Raw genomic sequence first — 22,068 nt, 5'->3', positions numbered from 1 at the left:
GGGCGGGAGTAGAAAGCAGAGCCTTACCAGTGCACATTTAATGTACATATTCTGCAATATACACGTTTTTCCTGAAATAAAACTGAAACATAATATAAAGATCAATATAATTTATAGAATCAATAATAGTAGCCATGTAACAAAGATTTCATAAAAAAACTTTTTCTGAAATGACTTTTTTTTCATCCGTTGAATCATCAGTTTAGACCAATCATGTAGTTTGTTGGGACAGCATGGACAAAGAGAGATGCTTGAAGGGAAAATAAGTTAAATTATGAGTCATCAGAGCAATACAGATCATTTTTTGTATGATGGCCATGTATTTAATATTCCTAGATAAAGCATAGAAAATATACATTTTTGATCATGTTTGAATGTCAGAAGATAAAATAATACTAATAACCCTAACAAAATCAGTATAATTATTTTAGATTCTTTGTTCTTCATCTGAAATCTAGTAGGATTCTTTTATCAGTCGGATACTACATTTTAAAGATATGATTTCGTTATAAACTAGTTTTTTTGAATCACTTGAAAATTTTGTAAAAAAATTAGATAAATCATTAAAGCTTATGAACATTGCACTTGGGTATATATTGATCAGTGTCAAGAAGCCATCCAGTTGTTAGAGCACAACAAAAATGCACAATAGATTTACAGCCTCTTTTAATACATCCAATATTCGCTCCTGATAAGCCACAAAAATTACAAAATGATTTATTGGCATCCAGCACTGCATCTTGTAGGCCATTAATTCTTCCACCTGCAAAAAAACTATTGTTAACAAAAAAAATTCCTAAAAGTTTATACGTAATCATATTAATATGCTAATAGTTTATGAGACTATAAAGAGAAAAATTACGACATTTCCTATTCAATATAAAGTATACGACAAACATATTTTTAAATCAAGTGATCACTCACACTTACAAGGTAAAACCGTTCTTTTTGCTCTTTGAAAAACTTTTGAAGCCAAACTTCTTATGTAGGGGCTTCGCTAGACGAAAGTAGGAGAAAGCGTCACACTTTTTCTTGCCCCCTTTGTTTCTATTCGTTCCCCAACCACCGTATGCTCTCTCGACAACGAATAGTATATATAGTACAGCGTACAATACACGTGCATAAAATCGCACGAGCACGATCTCTCCCTTTCTTTTTCTGTGAGAGTTGTTGGTGGGAGTTCAATAGTAGAAATTTTTCAATGCAAGTGCGTTGTGCAAAGAGACAAAGAGATAATTATTGTAGCTACTTATATATCACCTAATACTCATGTTAGCAAAATGATTGAATTTATTCACGATCAATTATTTATTAATGCATACAGACAAGGATTCTTCACTACTTAAAAAAATTTATAATAAGATTCCTAAAGTGGTTAACAAAAGTTTTAATGCTCACTTCTTTTCCACAGTTGCAGTACCGTTAATTCAATTTTTGGAAAAAAAAATTTAACTTCCGTATGATTCATAACCGCGACCAATAATTTTCTTAAAATAACCAATATCATTGTTTCTTCATACATCAATAGATGATAATACGTGATTCATGTAAAACAAAAAAAAAAGAATATTTTAAGCCTAGTGACCTTACTGAACTATCGCGAAATTTTAAAGTTAAATTAGACTCAAGAAGCTCTTCAATCAAACGGATCAAGTAGAAATTTTTAAAATAAAATGTCGAAAAAATACATGTTACCACGTGACGTATTACCAAACGACTTAAAAATTTGAGCAGTTAAAAAATTTACGCTTTCCAAATATAACAAGTGCTAATGTTGGTAAGAGTTCAATAGGAGAAATTTTTCAATGTAAATGCCTTGTGCAAAGAACCAAAAAGATTATTATTGTAGCTATTATTATATCATTCAATACTTCAGTATCCACAATGATTGAATATCCGAGAAAAACTGGTAATGTATACAGACGAGGGTTCCGCAATACGTTAAAAAGATTGTAATACGATTCCTATAGTGAAGAGCGAAAATTTTAATGTTAAATTTTTTTTTGAAGCTGCTGTACCATTAATTCAATTTTTGGAAGAAATATTCAACTTAAATATGATAAATATTAAATTGCAATCGACTACTAAATATGGAACTATCATCGATGCCGTCTTTGCTCGTTATTTAAATAAAGTCGAATCATTGATCAATAATTAATATTTTTTGTACCCCAAGCCCACAGTTACTACTGTTTCAAAGCCAAAATAGGTCTTCAGTGTCTGTAACATAATGTAATGATAAATAAGCACGAATAAATTTTGTACTTTTTAAATAACATAACGTTAATAAACTACAAAAAAAATATATAATTGAAAAACCAGTTTTTGTATAAAAAAAACATTATTGAAGCTTCACTTCTTCCGTGGGTCTCGCAACCCATAGTTTTTTTTTTCTTGTTCGATAGAGCTTTTTATAGGCATGGGTGAATGTTAAAGAGTGTTAGGGCTATTAAGTAGAGTATAGGTAGTACCAGGCACCAGGCTGGAAAGCACCAGTTTTACCAGCAAGAAGTAGTCAGTGAAATATGGGGCTCCTCTGGGTATGCCAATTAGCCTGGATCCAGTACTTCGGCAGAGAGCATCAGCTTTCTCTGCAAGGAATATGCACCTGTAATATAAAGTCTTCTCCAGGGAAGGGCTACACAGTGACAAATGGACCTGATGCACCACTGGAGCAGAGTACCAGCTTAATTAGCAAGGTATGACCCTACCGTAATGACTCCTACCAGAAAAAATCACTTGGTGCCCATGGTATGATAGATGTGGTGTTAGTTAGGTGAACTGGACAGTGAGTGAGGCAATACACCCCTACCTGGAGGTGGTGAGTAGCTAGCCCCAGCAATAAGGTCAACATGGCATCACGGTTACTTGACAATACAGTTATTTAACCACTGTTTATTCTGTGGTTAACATGAATATTTGAGGAGCAAAAGTCATTTACTAGTTAATGTTTTTGTGACAGACACAATACTGTTTAAAAGGTTTAACTTTTAAAGCACTGTTTCAATAAGGAAAACTGTAAATCTGTACACTACATATTATTTTTTATTTTTAAAATTTTGAAGTGTTTCGATAGAAATGAATACTCAATAGCTTTACTAATTATAAAACTTTTGCACATGTGCTTTATAACTGGAAGTATTTACCTAAAATCGCTCCTTAAAGGTAATAATTTTCCACCGAATGAATAATTATTATCACATAAATCATTGAATGTTTTATCCACTCATTCCAAAATTTTTTTTAGGAATCATTGAAGCTTTCTTTCGAATAATTCCATTTACTTCTCATGATTTTTTTTTTTTTTTTTTTTAATAAGCTTTGTATTCTTAAAAAAAACTTTCAATGTTATTTAAATCTCATGGTAATTCAAATGTTCCATAACTTGTCATTCCTTTAGGTAATAAAATTGAAGCAATTCCTGCCTAAGTCATAGATGTAACTTCTTTTTGTTTTAACAAAAAATGAAAATAAATGCTTTATACACAAGTGTCTTTGCAAGACCTCGTGGACCATCAATAAAATTTAATTTTGTATTATTATTAATAATTTCATTAAAAAATTTTTTTTATAAATATTGAGTTCAACTAATAGATCCTTGAAATTTGTTTCTAAATCAGTAACAGTTTCATTTTTCTTGGTATCTTCAGATATTATTTTTTTATTTAGTTCTGGTTATACATAATCTTTACATCATTTTTCTTCAAATTTAAAGATGTCATTCAAATGTAATAAAACATTATTTTGCTAGTCATCTTTGAAATCTTCAATAAAAAATTTTTGGTATGATTCCCAAATAGTCTTGCTACAAATGTTTTCAGATATTAAAAACAATGCAAAAAATTTTCTCAATTGATATGGTCGCTTAAAGTTACAAGCTGCCTTAAATGTTTTATGTACTTGAGAGTCATGCATCTAAATCTAAAGCAATAACGGTATCCCTAAACATACTGTAAATACTGTAATGTACCTATATTATAAACAGATTTAAAATTCCAAAAAATTTGGCTCCACTCGCCTGATTCAAAATTAATTGGAAAAAAAAAAAAAAAAAAAAACGCTGAAAGTCCTTAGGCAACACTATATTCAGTCACCCTATACTTTTTTCTTCTAACCCAAGTTTTTAGCGTCAAATTGAAAAAGTAACATTCTGAAACACTCACGTTTGTAATTTTTCTTGCAAAACAATTTATTTCATTTAATTCAAACGAAATCGTTAATGCTGTTTTAGAATTATCTATAGCTTTAGGCACATTGTTTTTTTAAAAACTATTTTCTAAGTATTTTTAATAATTACTGGTAAGTTAAATACAGAAAGACTTCGTTCATACAGAAAAATTCTTGTTATCTTCATGCCGCTTCCATAGGGCTTAAATAGCAATCATCCACATACTCTGATATTTCGTCAGGATTTCTGTATCTTCTTTTTAATTACTCGTATCTGTTTTCATTATAATATAAAATGCTCTATATTTTCCTTTACTTTTACTTTAATATACTCCATACTTTTAATAGATGTGCAATAGTCAACATTACTGTGGCAATTATGGTCGGTCAACAGAAATGTATTAAATAGTACTACCATTGAATTCCCAACTGAAATTTTTTTATGATTATTTTTCATTCTGAACATGTAATTATCACATCTATTATTACCAATTTAATATTTGAATCAAATATGTGTAGAACTAAACAATTAAAATCTAATGAATATAATATAATTTGTTAGATGTAATTAATCTAATTAAATTCTAATTGATGGCCAGAATGGGGACCATAGGGAGACCACAAAACTGTAAGGGGTCTGAGGGGGGGGGGGCGAGGGAGGTCTGGAAAAATAGTGTATCTCTCATTGGGTTAAAATATGGAAAATATATTGAGATTTTTACCTTACTTTAAGGGGTACTAAGGGAAAAAGTCAAAATTTTTAGGGGGGACAAGGGGGGGGAGGGTTGGTGACTGAATTTGGTCTTAGAATTATATAATTTACAATATACATATTCTAGTAAGGCTCCACCTTTCTGAGCACTCTGCGCACTAACTCCTTAGTTTAACTTAAAATAAAAATATTCTTATTCAATAAATAAAATAGTAATTTTAATAACAATTTTCTTTTTTTATTACTTTATGCTTTATCAGTTAATAGAAATGTTGGTTAGTAGTTCAAAGTTTGTTAAGTACTTAAACAAAAACAACGCTTACAATAAGTATAAATCAGAATATGTACATCATCTTTCTGATTTTTAAAAGTGCTTGTGGTTTTACCTAAATATCCCAAAGAAAGCACGAACAGATATACCACTGGATCTAGAAATCATGATAATTTATCCAAGTATGTGTGGTTTAAAACATTAGTTGGCTTATCTTCTGATACACTGTAAATGTAAAAATCTGTAGTCATTTCAGATTTCCATACTATTATTGCGCTTCGTTTATTTCACGTTATAAATTTTTTTATTCATTTTTTGAAAATTTCTCGTTAAGTAGAAAAAATATTATTTTTGTTGTTGATTGATACATTTTTATAATTTATAATAATTTCTCATGATGTTTTGCTTATAGATATATAAATTATTTTTATTTTAAAATTTTAACGCGATTTTTAATTATTCTTATACTTAAAAATAAGACTTTTTTTTAATGGCTGTAACATCACTATAAATGTATAACTAAATTGTAACTTAATCACTAAAGTAAAAGAAATTATACAACAAACTTGACCTTGTAATTTTCAACTACAAATGTTTTTTTTCTTGCAATACCTTTAAATTAAATATTGCAGAATCAAAAAATCTATAATATAACTCTATTAATTAATAAAATTTTTCATCCCAAAATAATGACTGCAAAATGCGTTTTCTATATAATTCTTAAGGTGGTCACATCATTTTAACTTTGCGATAACGTTTACTCTTAATATTTTCTTAACTACCATGAACTGCTGTATAGTGAGATTTTTTGTACGTGGTAAAGCAAAGAAAAAAAATAAATATTTACGATTTATATCATTAAAATAATTTAACATACGCAAATTGAAAAGATTTATTCTGTTGTTTCTATATTTTTATATCATTTGTGTACATTTATTTTAATTTTATTATTCGAATTCAAATTATTCTTACGTTGTTTCGAATATTGTTTGTTTTTTAAAACAGTTATAAGAAAAAGAATGAAAGTATCTAGTGCTCTTAAATGATGCAGTTTCAAGTTACACAAGCATACACAAACAACTTCGACTTAAAATTTCAGAGGAGAAAGAAATTTATAAACATCTCAGTCATCATATACAAACGTAATTTAGTTAATAGATGGATTGTTTGGACTTTGTTAATCTTATAGGGCAAAATAAAACGTGAATCACTAGATGCTAGTGATAATGTTTATATGATTGACAACGATTCGCCAACGTCCGTTAGACTTATCAGGTCAAACTACAATATTTTAACATACTAATCATACATGCATGTTTTAACTTTATATTCGATATTACGTATAAACATTTTATGTTACAATTGCTGTCAAGTACGGTCACGTAGTAGACTAGATACATTTATCACAAAATACATATTTATAGAAAAATCCAATGCAAAACAAATAAAGAAAACATTGAACAACAGTTGACATTGTCAACATAGTCAATAAATACACATGTAACAATAAGTATAATTGAACTGTTAAATTATTAAACTTTGTTGTAATTTATTTGATATTTCCAACACGTGTAGTAATATTTTTTTTTTTCAAGCAATGTATACTGTTATGAAATGATATTTTGTAAAAAAATCTTTAAGAAAAACGATAAGGCTAAATGATAATGATAATAGTTATGTTATTTAAAATGAGAATATAAATAGTGGTAATGATCATTCAATTAAATATAATATTATCTAATAATGATCACAACGATAGTAATAATAATAATGATAGTAATAATAGTAATAATAATAATAACAACAACTGTAATAAAATTAATGATAATGATTATGATGATAGTAATAATGACAAGGAAAAAGACAATAATTATCATCATGACAACGATGATAACAACTGTAATGAAAATGATAATAATTTTAAAAGCATCGTTTTTAAAAATAATTTACTACGAGTTGTTATCGTTATTGAGAACACATTAACTATTATTTTATAAGATACAAGGTACCGACTGAAATGTGTTGCAAATTTTAATGATTATCGACAAATGATATACCCCTCTAGATAAATAACTTGTGTTTTTTGCTTATTTTTAATCATTCTCGGACATTATTTGCATCGAAAATACTTATTACGTTGTATTGTTTTGTAAATGTTTAGCAAATTTTTTTTTGCATAAATTATGAAATAGTTAAACATCAAAAAATTGATAAGTTATTAAAAAAATTATGACAAATACGTAACGTTCTTTTCTCATAAAAAATTAACCTAAAACAAATAAATTTTATTTTATAATTGATGTTGATAAAATTGGATTATTTTTAATTCTGTACCCTTGATCTTACGGTTCATTCACGATATATATGTTTTAATGGAGCTAATGTATTACAGAATTATAAGGATATCAAAAAAATTTAGTTATTTAACTGTATTCTAAGAAATCTATTGTAGAAACTTGATAATATATGCATACATTTCTTAAAATACAATTAAATAACTAACTGTTATTTTTTGATGTTCTTATAGTAATGTAATACGTAAGTGATGTACACACCGTGTATCAAAAATAAGTGAGGAAAACTATACTACGCGATAAAGCTTGTCAAGACTGATGGAAAAGCTCTTAACAAAATTTTGATTAGATGCGCATTCTCCGAGGCATTGACAAATTAACATTGATAATTTCAGCTAATCACAAAGCGCTTAGCGTCGGGGGGCAGGCTCTCAGTGCTGGTAGTGTAATCGACTCTTGATGGAGGGTGCGGTGGTGGGGAGGTGCCTAGGAAAAAAGGAGGTTAGTACGCAGAGTGTAGCTTTATCGACTGCAAAGAATCAATGAGTCGTCGAACCGGGGAGTAATGCAAACACTGCCAAAATGAATGAGGATGTAGCAATAATAAAAGGGATGATAAAAGAATGCTCTTGGTAGTAACAATCTAAATAACTAATTCACTTTTCTCCAAATTTTTAGCACATCTCTGGAAATAAACTCTACAGAAAAAATAGAAGTCATAAAAGGACGCTAGCAAAGCGGTATAAACACTTTACTCAAATTGCCAGTCCTTGAGTATGGAGAGCCAAAATAATAATTTCTCACTTTTGAGCACACCCACTAGTAACAGCTCAGTAAACTCCAAAAATTAAGACTAACTGATCAGTTGGCTTATTGCAAATCTGAAAACCAATCAATGTATGGATTAGAGCAAGCGCATAATTTTCAAGTGTCAGATAATGGTTCCACTAACAAGAGCAGTCCATTTTATGACTTTCCACTTCCTCGCATATTCACTGGTGGAAAATGAGTAAGATTACTCAACTAAGACCAACTGGCCAGTCAATCCATACATAAATTCCAAGTCTACAGCATGTTCTTGGTACTGGTGCTCTTAGTCGACAAATCTACTTTCTCCAAATTTACAGGACATTTTTAAAAGTTATCTGTACAGAACGTAAAACATAATTATATGCAGAGAGTCGAAAAGTACACTGACACAACCGGTATGAACACTTTACTGAAGTTGCCAGTCCTTGAGTATGAAGAGCCAAAATAATAATTTCTCACCTTTAAGCACACTTACTGGTGACAGCTCAGTAAACTCCAAAATCTAAGACTAACTGACCAGTTGGCTTATTGCAAATCTGAAAACCAATCAATGTATGGATTGGAGCAAGCGCATAATTTTCAAGTGCCAGATGATGGTTCCACTAAGAGGAGCAGTCTATTTTATGACTTTCTACTTCCTCGCATACTCACTGGTGAAACATAAGTAAGATTACTCAACTGAGACCAACTGACCAGTTAATCCTCTACACAACTAAAAACAAAGGTAATTAGAGTACACACTGGGGCAAATACAAAATTTTTGAGTGTTACTGTAACTTTTAGTACTAATCCACTGGAAGGCTGTTTGAACACTTACTGTTGACTACTCTGTATAGTAGCACAACTGAAACCTTCTTGCCAGACAGTTCAGTGCATAACTAAAAAAAGAAAATCTGATTACAAGCTAGAGCATGAACAAAAATGACAAGGGCTGCAGGATGCTTTTGGTACCAGCAGAAGTGTACTTGGCGCAGGTGCTCTGCATTGTCAAACTAGAATACCTCTTCATTTGCAGAACATCTCTCAAAATGAACGCTTTAGGTTAACCACAAATATACAAAACTGAGGACCAGGTATTGTTTAGGTCAAAGTACTGTATTGCATGTGCAGCATTATCTGAAATGTAGATAACCACAGAGGATCACGCATTTTAAAAAATTAATGTAAATGAATGGGTACATGTTGCATACGTATCTGACGTAGCAAGATTTACATAAACGATGTTCGGTACCATAACACATAACTTCTGATGATTAGCCCACATCGTTACCTGCAGGCGCAAGCTGCTGTGACGGCATGGCCGGTGTTCGGGTAGGTATCAGGCTTTTCCGGAGTCTCATTTTTTTTTACACGTCAAGCACGTCTCTAATGACGGTAAAGGAGCAGACGACAAAGAACCGACGATGTGCCTCTACTTATTAAAATTTTTTGAGATGCAAGGGAACATTAGTTTAGAAAAAAAAAATTTCATGCAGTTACAGCAGATACTTGTACCTTTTGTTTATACATACAGTTAATGCATAGTATCAAAGTGCAATAGAACCTTAGCATTATTTTTATTCATTATTACACGTGTATGTCGAGCATCTGACAATGGCGTAACTGACGAAACAGCTGTCTGCGAATAATGAAACATTGTGAAACAAAGCCAACTTTTAAGTTTTTACTTATTAATATACATTTTGATTCGAAATGTTTCACCAACGCCCAAGCGAGAAATCAATTAATAATAAGATAATATGTATTTCTGAAGGCAAAACAAAATGATTACAATTACCCTAAATCATAATTAATTTAATAATGCATTACTACTTAATTAATAACAGTTTACGTTTGTAATAAAGAGTATTATACATCACGTTTAACCTATTTAAAAATGTTTTAATAAAATAATATTCACTTACTCCATATCTATTTAATATGTGTATTTCAATTCTTAAAAATTTTAAATATTAATTTAAACAGAAATTTACTTAGATGTATTGTATGATAAGGAATTTTATTTAAACAAAATACATAGCAAAAGTATAATAAAAAATTATTTTTATTGTCTAGAAGAAGAAATATGATACGGACTAAGAGAAACTTTTTCTTTATGACAACACAATGATTTTTTTTTCTTCTAGCCAAAATACTGCTGAACAATACATGCACTCATGACTCATTTTACCATAAAACACAGGATTTACTAATAAATTATTATTTTTATTAAGAGTACTATTCAGAAATTGATTTAAATTTTCATTATTAAATGTATTTTTACTTTTTTTATATTTAGTTTTCTTTTTTTTTTTTTTTTTTTTGATTTAATAAATGTAAGATTTCGTAGTTTTCTTTTGATACCAGTATTTTGATAAGACAATAACTTAAATGTACCTCAATCCATACTTCCTGAGAAAGTAATGTTTAATTTCAAATCATTTGAACAATCAATAAAATGTAACACGTTCATAGAGTTCTAAATAACAATTGTAAAGTGTAGAAATTATATCCACAAAATTTTGTATTTTAATTGACGTACCGTGAGTCCCTGAGTTATTCATTATTTCAAAATAATTTTCGGGGTTCTTTACATTTTTTAAATATTCATTTCCAACAATAAAATAAACCTAAAAGTTCCATTTTTTCATGATATTTTTAACTATCATTAATCTTGTTCTAGAATGAAAATAGTCTTCATTATACAAAAAAAAGAAAAAATTTTGAACTATCCATTTGCATCTGTTTGATATAAACTATCATGTAGTGAGTTTTTAAATTGTTCAGGCTCAGTATGATTTCTTATTGAATTGTCAACTTCTGTTTGAATATTATTTTTATTCTTTGAGGATTTGAATTTCTTATTTTTAGAAAAATTTTCTTCTGAATAATAATAACCATTTATTATATAACATGATTTATCAGTAGTTTTTCCATCAAATTCGTTTTCTGGATATGTATTATTGTTAAGAAATTGGTTTCAATTTCTTTCTTAATCAATACTTTTATCATTATCCGAACAGATTTCTCTGTGTTTCCCGAATGACTTTCGTAAGCTTTTATCAATTAAATGTTTTGAAGGATTCTAAAAATCTAATAAATCATAATGACCAGAATCAATGTTTCCAAAAAAAAAAGTTTTTCCAGAAAGTTTCGATCTTTGTGTATACCCGAAAGAATTACCCGATAATTATCCTAAAGAAACATTTTTTATCTCTGTCTCATTTTATCGATCCCATGGTATTTTTCATTATTTTTTCTCTTAGGAGATTTAGGATGGAGTACCGGTTATTTTAAAAATTACTTAAATAAGATCGAAAAACGCACTACGTTACAACATTATTCCTACAGACTGTCTTGCAGACCAAATAAAAAAAATTTTAATCCATTATTATACGGGGGACAGCTGACACAACAATTTTTTATTCATTCTTACATTATGATTAAATATAACCGATTAAATTATTTAAGATATAATCAAAAAAATTTAAGAATAGAAAGTTATCAAGGTTTATTAAATGCAATTATTAATAGCGCATCCAACATTTCTAGAAATTTCGAGACAAGAAAAAAAATTGGAAATCTTTTTATACTTCCATCTACATTCATTGGAAGTCCAAGATATATGCAGAAACATTATCAAGATGCAATGTCTATAATGAGAAAATGTGGTAAACCAGATTTATTTATAACAGTAACATGCAATCCTAAATAGAAAGAATTAAAGTTAATTGTATCAAAATTTTCTAAAAATGCAACACCAAATAATATTCCAAACTTGACTGTTAGACTATTTCACTTTAAATTAATAACAGTTTTGGATGACATCATTAAAAATGATACATTCGGTAAAGTATTAGCATACGTCGATACCATCGAATTTTGAAATCGTGGTCTACCTCATGCACAGATTTAAATAACTTTGCATCCTGATGAAAAAATTGTTACACCTGAAAAAATTGATGTAATTATTTCAGATGAAATTCCTTTTGGTAATACGAAGCTCACAAAATTGGTGATTAAACACATGCTTCATGGACTTTATACAGAACAAAGTCCTTGTATGGTTGATAAAAAATGTACAAAAAATTTCCCTAAATCTTTTACAAACGTAACTTCATTTCGAATGAATGGTTACCCTGAATATAGAAGAAGAAATAATACTTCTGAACAACATGTCTGTAAAACTTGGAGAAAAGATGAAATTTTAAAAGATAATTCAATGGTCGTACCCTATAATAAATTTTTGTTAATAAAATATAAATGTCATATTAACATCGAATTCTGTGAATCTATTCAAAGCAGAAAATATATTTATGACTATATACATAAAGGTAGTGACAGAGCATACATCAAAATTCAAAAATTAAAAGACCAAGATGGAGAAATATTTGATTAAATTAATAGTTACGTCGATGATAGATATGTAGGTCCAATGGAAGCCGCTCGGATATAACAAGAATTCCTAATTTGCGGTAAAAGTCATACAGTTGTAAATTTAGCTGTTTACCTTGAAAACAAACAAAAACTGGTATTTAAAGAAAATAATATTGAAACTGTTATAGTAGCGAGACACAGTTAACATCTTGGTTCAAATTAAATAAACATGATGATTCTGCAAAATCCATAAAGTATGTGAACATTCCAGAATACTACATTTTTAATAATAAATTAAATATTTGGCGAAGAAGGAAAAATATAATAAACAATATTGCAATTGGTCGATTAAACATTGTATCTCCAAAAGATCATGAAAGATTTTTTTTTCAACTTGTATTAAATAAAGTAACTGGTTTGACATCGTTCAAAGATATTAGAACATATAAAGAAATAACTTATGAAACTTGTAAAGATACTGCAATTGCAATTGGTTTAAAAGACAATGATGAAAAAATCGATGATATTTTAAAAAAGCAATTGCTGTTATGTTTTTATATCGATTTAGACAATTTTTTGCTTGGTTTTTAATTTCAGAAAACGTTAAAGGTGATAAAATATGGAAACTCATAAAACAAAGCAAACGAATCGAAATTTTGAATGTGATATTTATAATATAATTATAAAATCAAAAAATTATTTCACAAGACATATGAAAGAACATAACTTTAGAAAAAGAATAAAATGTTATATTTGTCAGAAAGAATTTAAAAGAGATACACATTTAAAAAGACACATGAAAACACATAATCCACATAATGGAGATATTTGCAAACATAACGGAGAGTTCCAGAAAAACCTCTCAACGTGCCTCAATAGTACCTTTTGGGTGGTGTGGAAATTTACTGATAAATATATAACTAATGCTTAACGATGTAGATCAAAAACTCTTCTTCCTCACGAAATTCTGGGCACCAACCTCTCCCCACTAACAGATGAAATTTAAAGACTCTACTGTTAAGTTAGAACAGTAGGGGGTTGGCGCGTGGAGCGCGCAGGGGGGCGCATCCCCACTAGTGTATGTATATATATAAAATTAAAATAAATAAGAGACATAATTGGGGGCATTGGTAAGACTGCAGACATGTATAAATATAATAAGAAGTAACGTATTTTACCGTTTTTTATGAGGGGACCCTGTGAGATGATAGTGAAAGATAGTGGGGATTTGTTGCCTGCCTCACAGTATCAGTGTAAAATGTAAGTAGGTAATATACTAGTCAGGCTTTATTCCCCTGTGTACTTTGCGCACCACTCTCATATAAATGAATTGAGATTATTCATATTACCATAGGTCCTAAGGTATAATAATCAGTTACTTATATGATATTAATATTCTATATTGACTCTTTAATAAATTCTATCAAAATACCTTTTAATGAATGTTTTCTTGAAAATTTTTTTGACAACGATTACGAATTTCGTTGTGCTTTAGATTATGTAATTGATAATGTCACCGTAAATGTGTCGCTTCTTTAAATTTTCGGTCATAGATCAAACAACATATAATGATATCGATACTATGTGCTTATATGTGGCGTACGTGATGATACCTTTTTTAAAACTAGATCCAATACACTACATTAAAAAATATTGTGTTTTTTGCTGGATTTTTATTTTTTCTGTAGTTCTAAAAACATTGGGCAATATTTACAATTAAATAAACTTATGGCTCTGTGGTAAATAATAAATCAGAAAAAGCAACTATCTATTTTAGTAAAGTTATTTTTGATATATATATATATATATATATATATACATATATATATGTGTATGTATATATATATTCCTAATTTGAAGATCTTGTCTGTCTCTTACTTATTCTTTCGACGTAAACGTGTTACAAAATAATTATTAATTTATTTTAATTTTATAAATCAGTAAATTTAAATTTAATTTCAAAACTGCAATTTAAAATGTTATTGAGTAATTTCTGTTGGAATATTTAAAGTTCTTAAAAATTGAATACACAAATTAAATGGATATGGAGTAAGTAAATATTTTGAAATAGGGTAAATGTGATGTATTATACTTTTTATTGCAAACATAAATTTGTTTTCAATTAGGTAGTAATGTATTATTAAATAAATTATAATTTTAATTGTAATCATTTCGTTGTGCCTTTATAAATATGTATTATGTTGCTAAGCTGTCAGTATAAAGTGAAAATTTTCATCTTTCGATCAAGATTATTAAGTAACCATACTGAGTATAATAATGTTTAACTACTTAATGCATTGCATTAATCTACTTTGACTGTAAATTTTTTTAAGGATTTATCGTTCTTTAGCTTAATAATCAGTGTATACGTTGCTCTTGGAATAACTTTTTCTATTAGTCTATTGTGCAAAGACAATCTGTAGTTAGCAGCAGTAATCTTATGTTTTCCGGTAAAACATCTTTCGGGTCATGAGCTATCTGACACGCGTGCTAAAAATATAATTGCTGAAGGCACTATTTTCGTTTCATCGTCTCTGAGTTTTTTGAAATTTTAACGATTAAAATACTTGAAAATATTATATATTTGTATTTATTTATTTTCCATGTATAGATTTACATCTTTTTACATGCCTCTTCCCCTCACACGACATGCCGTGCACTTAAAATTTTCGCTCTTAAACCTAGTCTTATTTTATCTTCCTAGAGTACATCAATTTTCCTTCTTTACAAGCACATTATCCTCTAGCTTCACAAATTCTCACTATTCGTTTAAATTATTCCGAAATTCGTAAACGCGTCCTCTCCTTCATTCAAAATAATTACCCCCCCCCCATTTATCTTCAGCGCTTGATCTGGCCACTTTCTCGAATTCTATAACATACTTGCAAATTACCTCAACCGGATCCCCTTCCAATAGTCTGACCAATCTTTGTCTAACTACCTCCTTCGATCCTTTTACTCCTACTTCCTCTGCTGCTCCAGGCCACTCCACATTAATTTTTTTCCTCACTATCTGACACTTAAAGATATGCTAAATACTTTCCTCCCTTCTCTTGCATACCCTGCATGTGCTATCTAAAAATCCCTTCTTGCCTGCTTTACCTACACTCACGCTATCTGAGCCTCGTCCATTGTACTTTAACGTTATCCCCCAACAACTTCTTTTCCCAATAATCTTCCGTTCCTAATTTTTGTTTAATATATTCATAAAAATCACAGTATTCCGATCTCTTAATCCTTCCCCAATCTAACTGCACTTCCTGATCTTCTTTTACTTTTAGCCCATCTATCATTCTCTTTTTCAAATCTCACCTCTCCAGTGTATCAAACATTCCAATTAACCCCACTCCATCACCTACTTCTTTAAAAGTTTCCGCTACCATTATTCCTTAACTTGAAGCATTCCCGTTCCCAAGTCCCCTTATCTCCTCCTTCAAGCAAATTTTTGGCCATCTATTGTCTTTCATCTCTGCCTGCTATGCTTATCAAATAGTCCCCTGCCCTCCTCCTTGTTTCAATTTCCAAACTTTTCCTATTTGCTTTCCTTTTCCAGATATACGCCTGAGTATTTTCATTTAGCCCTAATGCCATCTTTACAAACTTTCCCTGCACTTTCTCAATCTGCTCCCACCTTTTCCACCCCCATATTTCAACTCCGTATAAACAACCGACCTTCACTATTGTGTCTACTAGATAAAGTCTTCCCTTTAAACTACCTAATTTTGCTCTTTTCCATACCCCTACACCACGTTTATTGCTTTTTTAACCTTATTGGTGATTTTATTGACGTGCGTACTCAATGTATTCCTTGTCGAAAACCAGAACCCAAGATATTTATACTCGTTGACCACTTGAATTACCTCGTCTCTAAATATAAATTTTTCGCTTTTTTTTCCTACCCCCTTTTCTAAATATCATTATTTTCGTTTTATACGTATTTACCTTCATCCTATTTTTTTCCTCATATTTTTGAAGACCATTCAGTATACATTGTAAACCCTCCCTGCTGCTGGCCACCACAGCCACATCATCCGCGAATTTCAAGCTAAAGATTTTTTCCCCCCAATAACTATCCCTCCCTTATTTTTTACCCTCCATTTTTCCTCTATATCATTAACAGATATATATGTATATATGTATATTAAACATGTATGTATATATGTATATTAAACATATATGTATATATGTACATTAAACAGAAACGAACTCAGAGGACACCCATGCCTAACCCCTTGCTTCGTCTCAAATTTTTCAGTTACACCCTCCCTTTTAATAATTTCATTTATCATCCTGCTATGTATGTTATTTACCATTTCTAGGAACTTTCCCTTAATTCCTAATTTCCTCATTTTTTCGATTAATATTCCCCTATCTAGTGTATCAAACGCCGCTTTGAAATCAACGAAGCATACAAAAACCTTCCCCTTATCCTCCTTCAAACTTTTACTGATAATGCTATTCAGCACAAATATATAGTCCCTCATGCTTCTCCCTTCCCTAAAACCTGCTTGGCTTTCGTCAATGGTATCCCTTAATTCTAGACTCACCCTCAATCTGTTCGCCAATATATATTTAAGCCAATATTAGTTAACAATTTATATCCCATATCTCATAATGATGTCCCCCTATAGTTTTTAGCATCATTTTCGTCCCCTGCTTTGTAAATAAGGAAAATTCTCGCTATCTCCCATCCCTTGATCATTCTTGCTTCTTCAAATACTCTATTTAACACCCTCGTTAATTTCTTGAGCCAGGTTTCCAGAAGTTCCTTTCAAAATTCCGCCATAATTCCATCCTCCCCCGCCGCATTTTTTTTTTAATTTTTCCCAACGCCTTCTTCACCTCCTGTTCGCATATCTCTGAATTCAATTCCTCCCAATTCTCATGAGAGTTCCCCACCCTCTCCCCCTCCACCCCTGCATCGCTCAGCTTGACTGCACCCAAGATTTTTTAGAATGCGTAACTCATTCCTCCCGTTTTATACCCCCTTTCCTTTATTTTTCCTCCTCGGTCTGAACTGAGCTATTGCATCTGAGAATTCTGTCATTTTCCTGCTTTCGTCCACTAATTTCCATTTTCTCTGTCTCTCCTCTTCCAGCTTTCTTTTTCTTAACTCCCTCACCACCGCTCTCTCCCTTTTTAATTCCACCTTGTCCCCTTTATCTTTGGTTTTTAGCCACTTCTTTAAAGCCCCCCAAACCTTTTTTTTCTGAGCCTTTACCTCCTCATCCCATTCTACTGACCATTCACAGTTCTCTCTTCTGCCCTTCTTCACCGTGCCTGCTCTCTCTCTCACCTCCCAAATTGCACCAACCAATGCATCCCACCCTTCTTGCATACTTTCGCCCTCAACTTCTAAGTCCTTTCCCCTATTTGTCATTTCTTTTCTATATTGATTTTTTTTCTTATCATCCCATTTTAATTTTTTTGTTTCTTCCCCTTTCTCTTTCGTCTCCACTTTTTCCCTCCCTCCTCCCCCATGTAGTTTGACCTCTATTAGTAGGTGATCCGATTCTATTTTTATACCCATTTTCAATTCTTTTATAAAACTACCTTGTTCACTTTCAAGCTCCAATACCAGATCAAGCACTGAACTTCCTCCATCTTCCACAAACGTTATCTCTCCTCCCCAATCACCTTCGGTTTCTTATAGTCAATCCCGTCTCCTCACACATATTTAATAACTTTTTCCCTTCACTATTCGTCACTTTGTCACATGACTTTCTACTTTCCTCTCTTTCTCCCTCACTATTAATTTGCCATTCCCCTATACGCGCGTTTATATCACCTGCTATTATCACTTGCTCACCCCTTTCAATTCCCTCCTCCACTATCCCTTTCAGTTTGCTTATCATTACATCAATATTAACATTATTTAACATTATTATACACCACAATTATACACAGTTTTTCATCGTTTCTTAAATCAACACCTTAAATCATAACTCCATAATCCCATTTCCCAACTTCAGCTTTTTTAATAGACTTTTTGATTCCTACTAATATACCTCCTTTTGCTCTTCCATTTTTATTTTCTCTTATAGCTGCACACGCTGTCCACTCATAACTTTTGTCTAATCTCCCTAACCAACCTGATTCATTACCTTTTTCTAACCACTTTTTCTGTAACGCTATAATATCAAAATTATACAAGTATTTTTTAATTGTGATAATTTTCTTCATACCCGCAATATTCCAGGATAACATTCGAAGCTCCCTTTTTTCTTTGCCCTTCCCTCTACCGACGAAATGTCTGAATTTTTCCTCCCTCACTCTCTTCTAAGCCCCCCTTTTCCTCCACCCAACTGTACCATATTCTTTAAATTTTTATTTTCAAATACCCCACCTGAATTTCCCTTCCCCTTTCACCCTCATACCTAGCCACCTCCTCGATCCATCCCTGTACCTCTTTCTCTCTCTCCGTGTAATCATCCGCAATTCATATGCCAATACCCTTCAGTCTTTTCTTATTTTTCATAATCTGCGTTTTGTTTCTCAAAGATCCCAAACTAACTACTAACGCACCTCCTATCGCCTTGATTTTTTCAATTTCCGCCACAACATTCATATAACTCTGTAATACACTTATTATTCCGCTCCCTATGCCATTTTCGACTGTTCTAGATCCCCTTATCATTATATGACTTTTCCTCCTCTGTCTCTTTAATAACTCATACTTTAGCTCACTATGCTACAACGCGCTTGTACTACTTGGACAGTGGTCTCTTTTCGTTAATTCCTCTTTTTCACCTACCCACTTCTCATCTGCTCCTTGTGAACTCAATTGCACTGAATTTTGTTCATCTCCCTCCCCTTTTCCCTCATTGTCTACCCCCCTCCACCACTGCATCTCGTCACTGACTATATGATTAGCTATCGACCTTTTTAATTGTTCCAGCTCACTTTTCAAACTGTCCGTCGCACTTCTCTAACTGTCCCTTTGTTTTTTTAACTCAACAACTTCACACATCAACCTCTCACGCTCTACAATTTCACGCTTTAATTCTGCCCTCACACTGCTAATCTCTGCGATCACACTGTTTTTCTCCCCGATTACCAAAGCTAACCTTTTTTCAAAATTCGCAACCCGCACTATTAACTTATCTACTGCACTTTTTATGCTGTTATACCTTCGCTTATCATTGTCGCTCCACTGCTTTTCCGACGTGTCCCTTTGATGCTGTATTTTCTCCTGCACCTTCTGCTGCAAACCAGATGCCGTCTCTTCTACTGCCCTCTGCTGCTCTACCTTTGTATCAGCTCCTGCCATTTTCAGCTTTGCCGACGAATGACCTCCTTTTTCCTCACCAATTCTCTGTACCGTCTGTTCCCTTCTGTCGGTAATCAAGTTCTCCGCTTCTTCTGTCAGCAGCGTTTTCTCTTGTTTTTCTTCACTTTCTTTGACCTCCGATGCCTTTTCTTTCACCCTATTCTCTTAACATCCCTGTTCCAGACTTCCTGTCGTTGACTTTTTGACTGCCTCGCCTTCTTATTTCTCGTTTCCCAGCTGCTGACTCCCTTTCACCTGTGCACCGTCGTCCCCATCTTTCTTCACAGGTGACTGCTGTACCTTATTCCTTCCACTTGCCGCGATCTCAAATCTAGTACTTCCGGACTTCAAAAAGTTTTCCATGATGCTCCTCTCTTCAGGCTCTTTCTTTTTCGCTGCATCTTTCCTCGGCCAACCCCTACCTCTCTTCTCTATCTCCACTGGCGTTATCGCCTGTCCTTTCTCCCGAGCTCCTCTCTCTACCAGCTTTCCCGCCATTTTTTCTTGCTATCTGAGTTACTGGCTCTGCCGAACTTATCCTGGCTTGCGCACATATTTACTTTGGATAACACCTGTCTTTATAAATCACCTCCCGCACTATCTTTTTATCACTTCCTTTTCACTTTTCTTCTACTTTGAACCGCTGAAGAAACTCTTTTATGCGGAGCTGCTTCCACACACGTGTTACCCCTACGACCACGCAACCCAACCCTTGAAAAAATTATATATTTAACATTTCTAGAAATCTCAAAGTTTATAAATTTCATAAACAAAAAAAGACTAAAAATTAAAATACATTCATAAATTTTTATAACTAAAAATTCTGGTTAATGTTTGTATTAATAATTTTGAACGTTTTTATTAAAAATTACTTATCTTCTGGAAAACGAACAACAATTTAAAAAAATAAGTGCTGTTTGTAATTAAAGTATAAGTTATAAATAAATTGTAGTGGATAAATATGTAAATAGTAATATTAAACTGACCTAGGTAAAATTTAATAAAAAACCGTTATAGCAGACAGAATAAGTAATCTTTTGCTTTTAAATATAAAACAATACTTATGGAGAAACATTAAATTAAGTTAAAAAAAAAATTTCAGAGGTAATGCCAAGTACTATATTATTACTTTTCAAGAAGAAACAGTTGCTGAACTGTAATTTTTGCTTGTACGTATTTGCTGAAATAAAAGTTTTCAAAATTTATGAAACAAAACATGTCATTCAAAATTTTTAATTTGATGTTTGTAATATAATTATAAAATCAAAAAATAATTTTACAAAACATACAAAAGAACATATATTTGGAAAAAGAAAAAAATGCCATATTTTATAGAAGTAATTTAAAAGAGATACACATTTAAGAAGACACATAACAACACATAATCGACATAATGGAAATACTTGCATTGAATGCGGAAAAAAATTATCTAGAAAGGATTTACCACAAAGGCATAGTAAGACATATAAAAAAGTAAGTATAATCATCTCATTTATTTCAGAATGATGAAAGCGTTTTTTAAGGAAAAATAATACCATGAGCAGATTTTATAAAACTTTATTGAATATGTCAATTAAAATATAATATGTACATAAAAATTTCAAATATTTATTTTTATGCTCGGTAAGAAATACTGAAACAAATTAATTTTTACATTTGCATAATAATTGATTTCAACTTTTTTCGCCAGAGGTTGACGCGCGCAGCGCGCAGGGGGGCGAAGCATATATATATACATGTGTGTGTGTGTGCGCACGCACGCGTGTGTTTAGAAAAGGTGACTGATGCGGACAATCATATGCATAGGGAAGAGGGGGCAATTATGCAGACAAATTAGGAACTATACAGACGTCCACATAATTCTACCGTGTTATTAACATGTGTCTTTAAAAAACGCAGAGTCCGCATAAGTAACCCTTTCTACACACACACGTGTGTGTATGTGTGTGTGTGTGCGTGTTAGTTGGGCTTCGCCCCCCTGCGCGCCTTGCGCACCAACCCCCCAACATTTTATCTCGAAATAATAACTGTGAAATTTAATATAACTTATTACACCTAAAGATATAGACAAAATTATATGTTTTGAATTAGATTCAAATAATAAAAACGGACAAGGTTGGTCATTAAACATATGCTTGACGGTCGTCATACTGAAAAAAGTCCTTGTTTAAACAGTAGTGGTGCCTAG

General features: G+C 31.6%; 1 protein-coding gene across 3 annotated transcripts in view; it reads right to left on the bottom strand.

Annotated features, from left to right (window-relative positions):
- Nucleotides 1-322: 322 nt before the first annotated feature.
- The window catches only part of LOC106647041 (uncharacterized), a 183,596-nt gene continuing 161,850 nt past the window's right edge, over nucleotides 323-22,068 (bottom strand). For all 3 annotated transcript variants that reach the window (XM_089589954.1, XM_089589955.1, XM_089589956.1), the window contains exon 6: nucleotides 323-763. In XM_089589954.1, coding sequence (XP_089446080.1) covers nucleotides 564-763 — 200 coding nt within the window. In that variant the 3' untranslated portion in view covers nucleotides 323-563. The remainder of the gene's footprint in view (nucleotides 764-22,068) is intronic.

Source organism: Copidosoma floridanum, unplaced genomic scaffold (genome assembly GCF_036245765.1).
Source record: "Copidosoma floridanum isolate Cflo_tuat_1 unplaced genomic scaffold, Cflo_Japanese_pri ptg000011l, whole genome shotgun sequence".
NCBI classification, from domain to species: Eukaryota; Metazoa; Arthropoda; class Insecta; order Hymenoptera; family Encyrtidae; genus Copidosoma; species Copidosoma floridanum.
The sequence above is the reverse complement of the archived record's forward strand: the minus strand, read 5'-3'. Positions and strand labels throughout refer to the sequence as shown.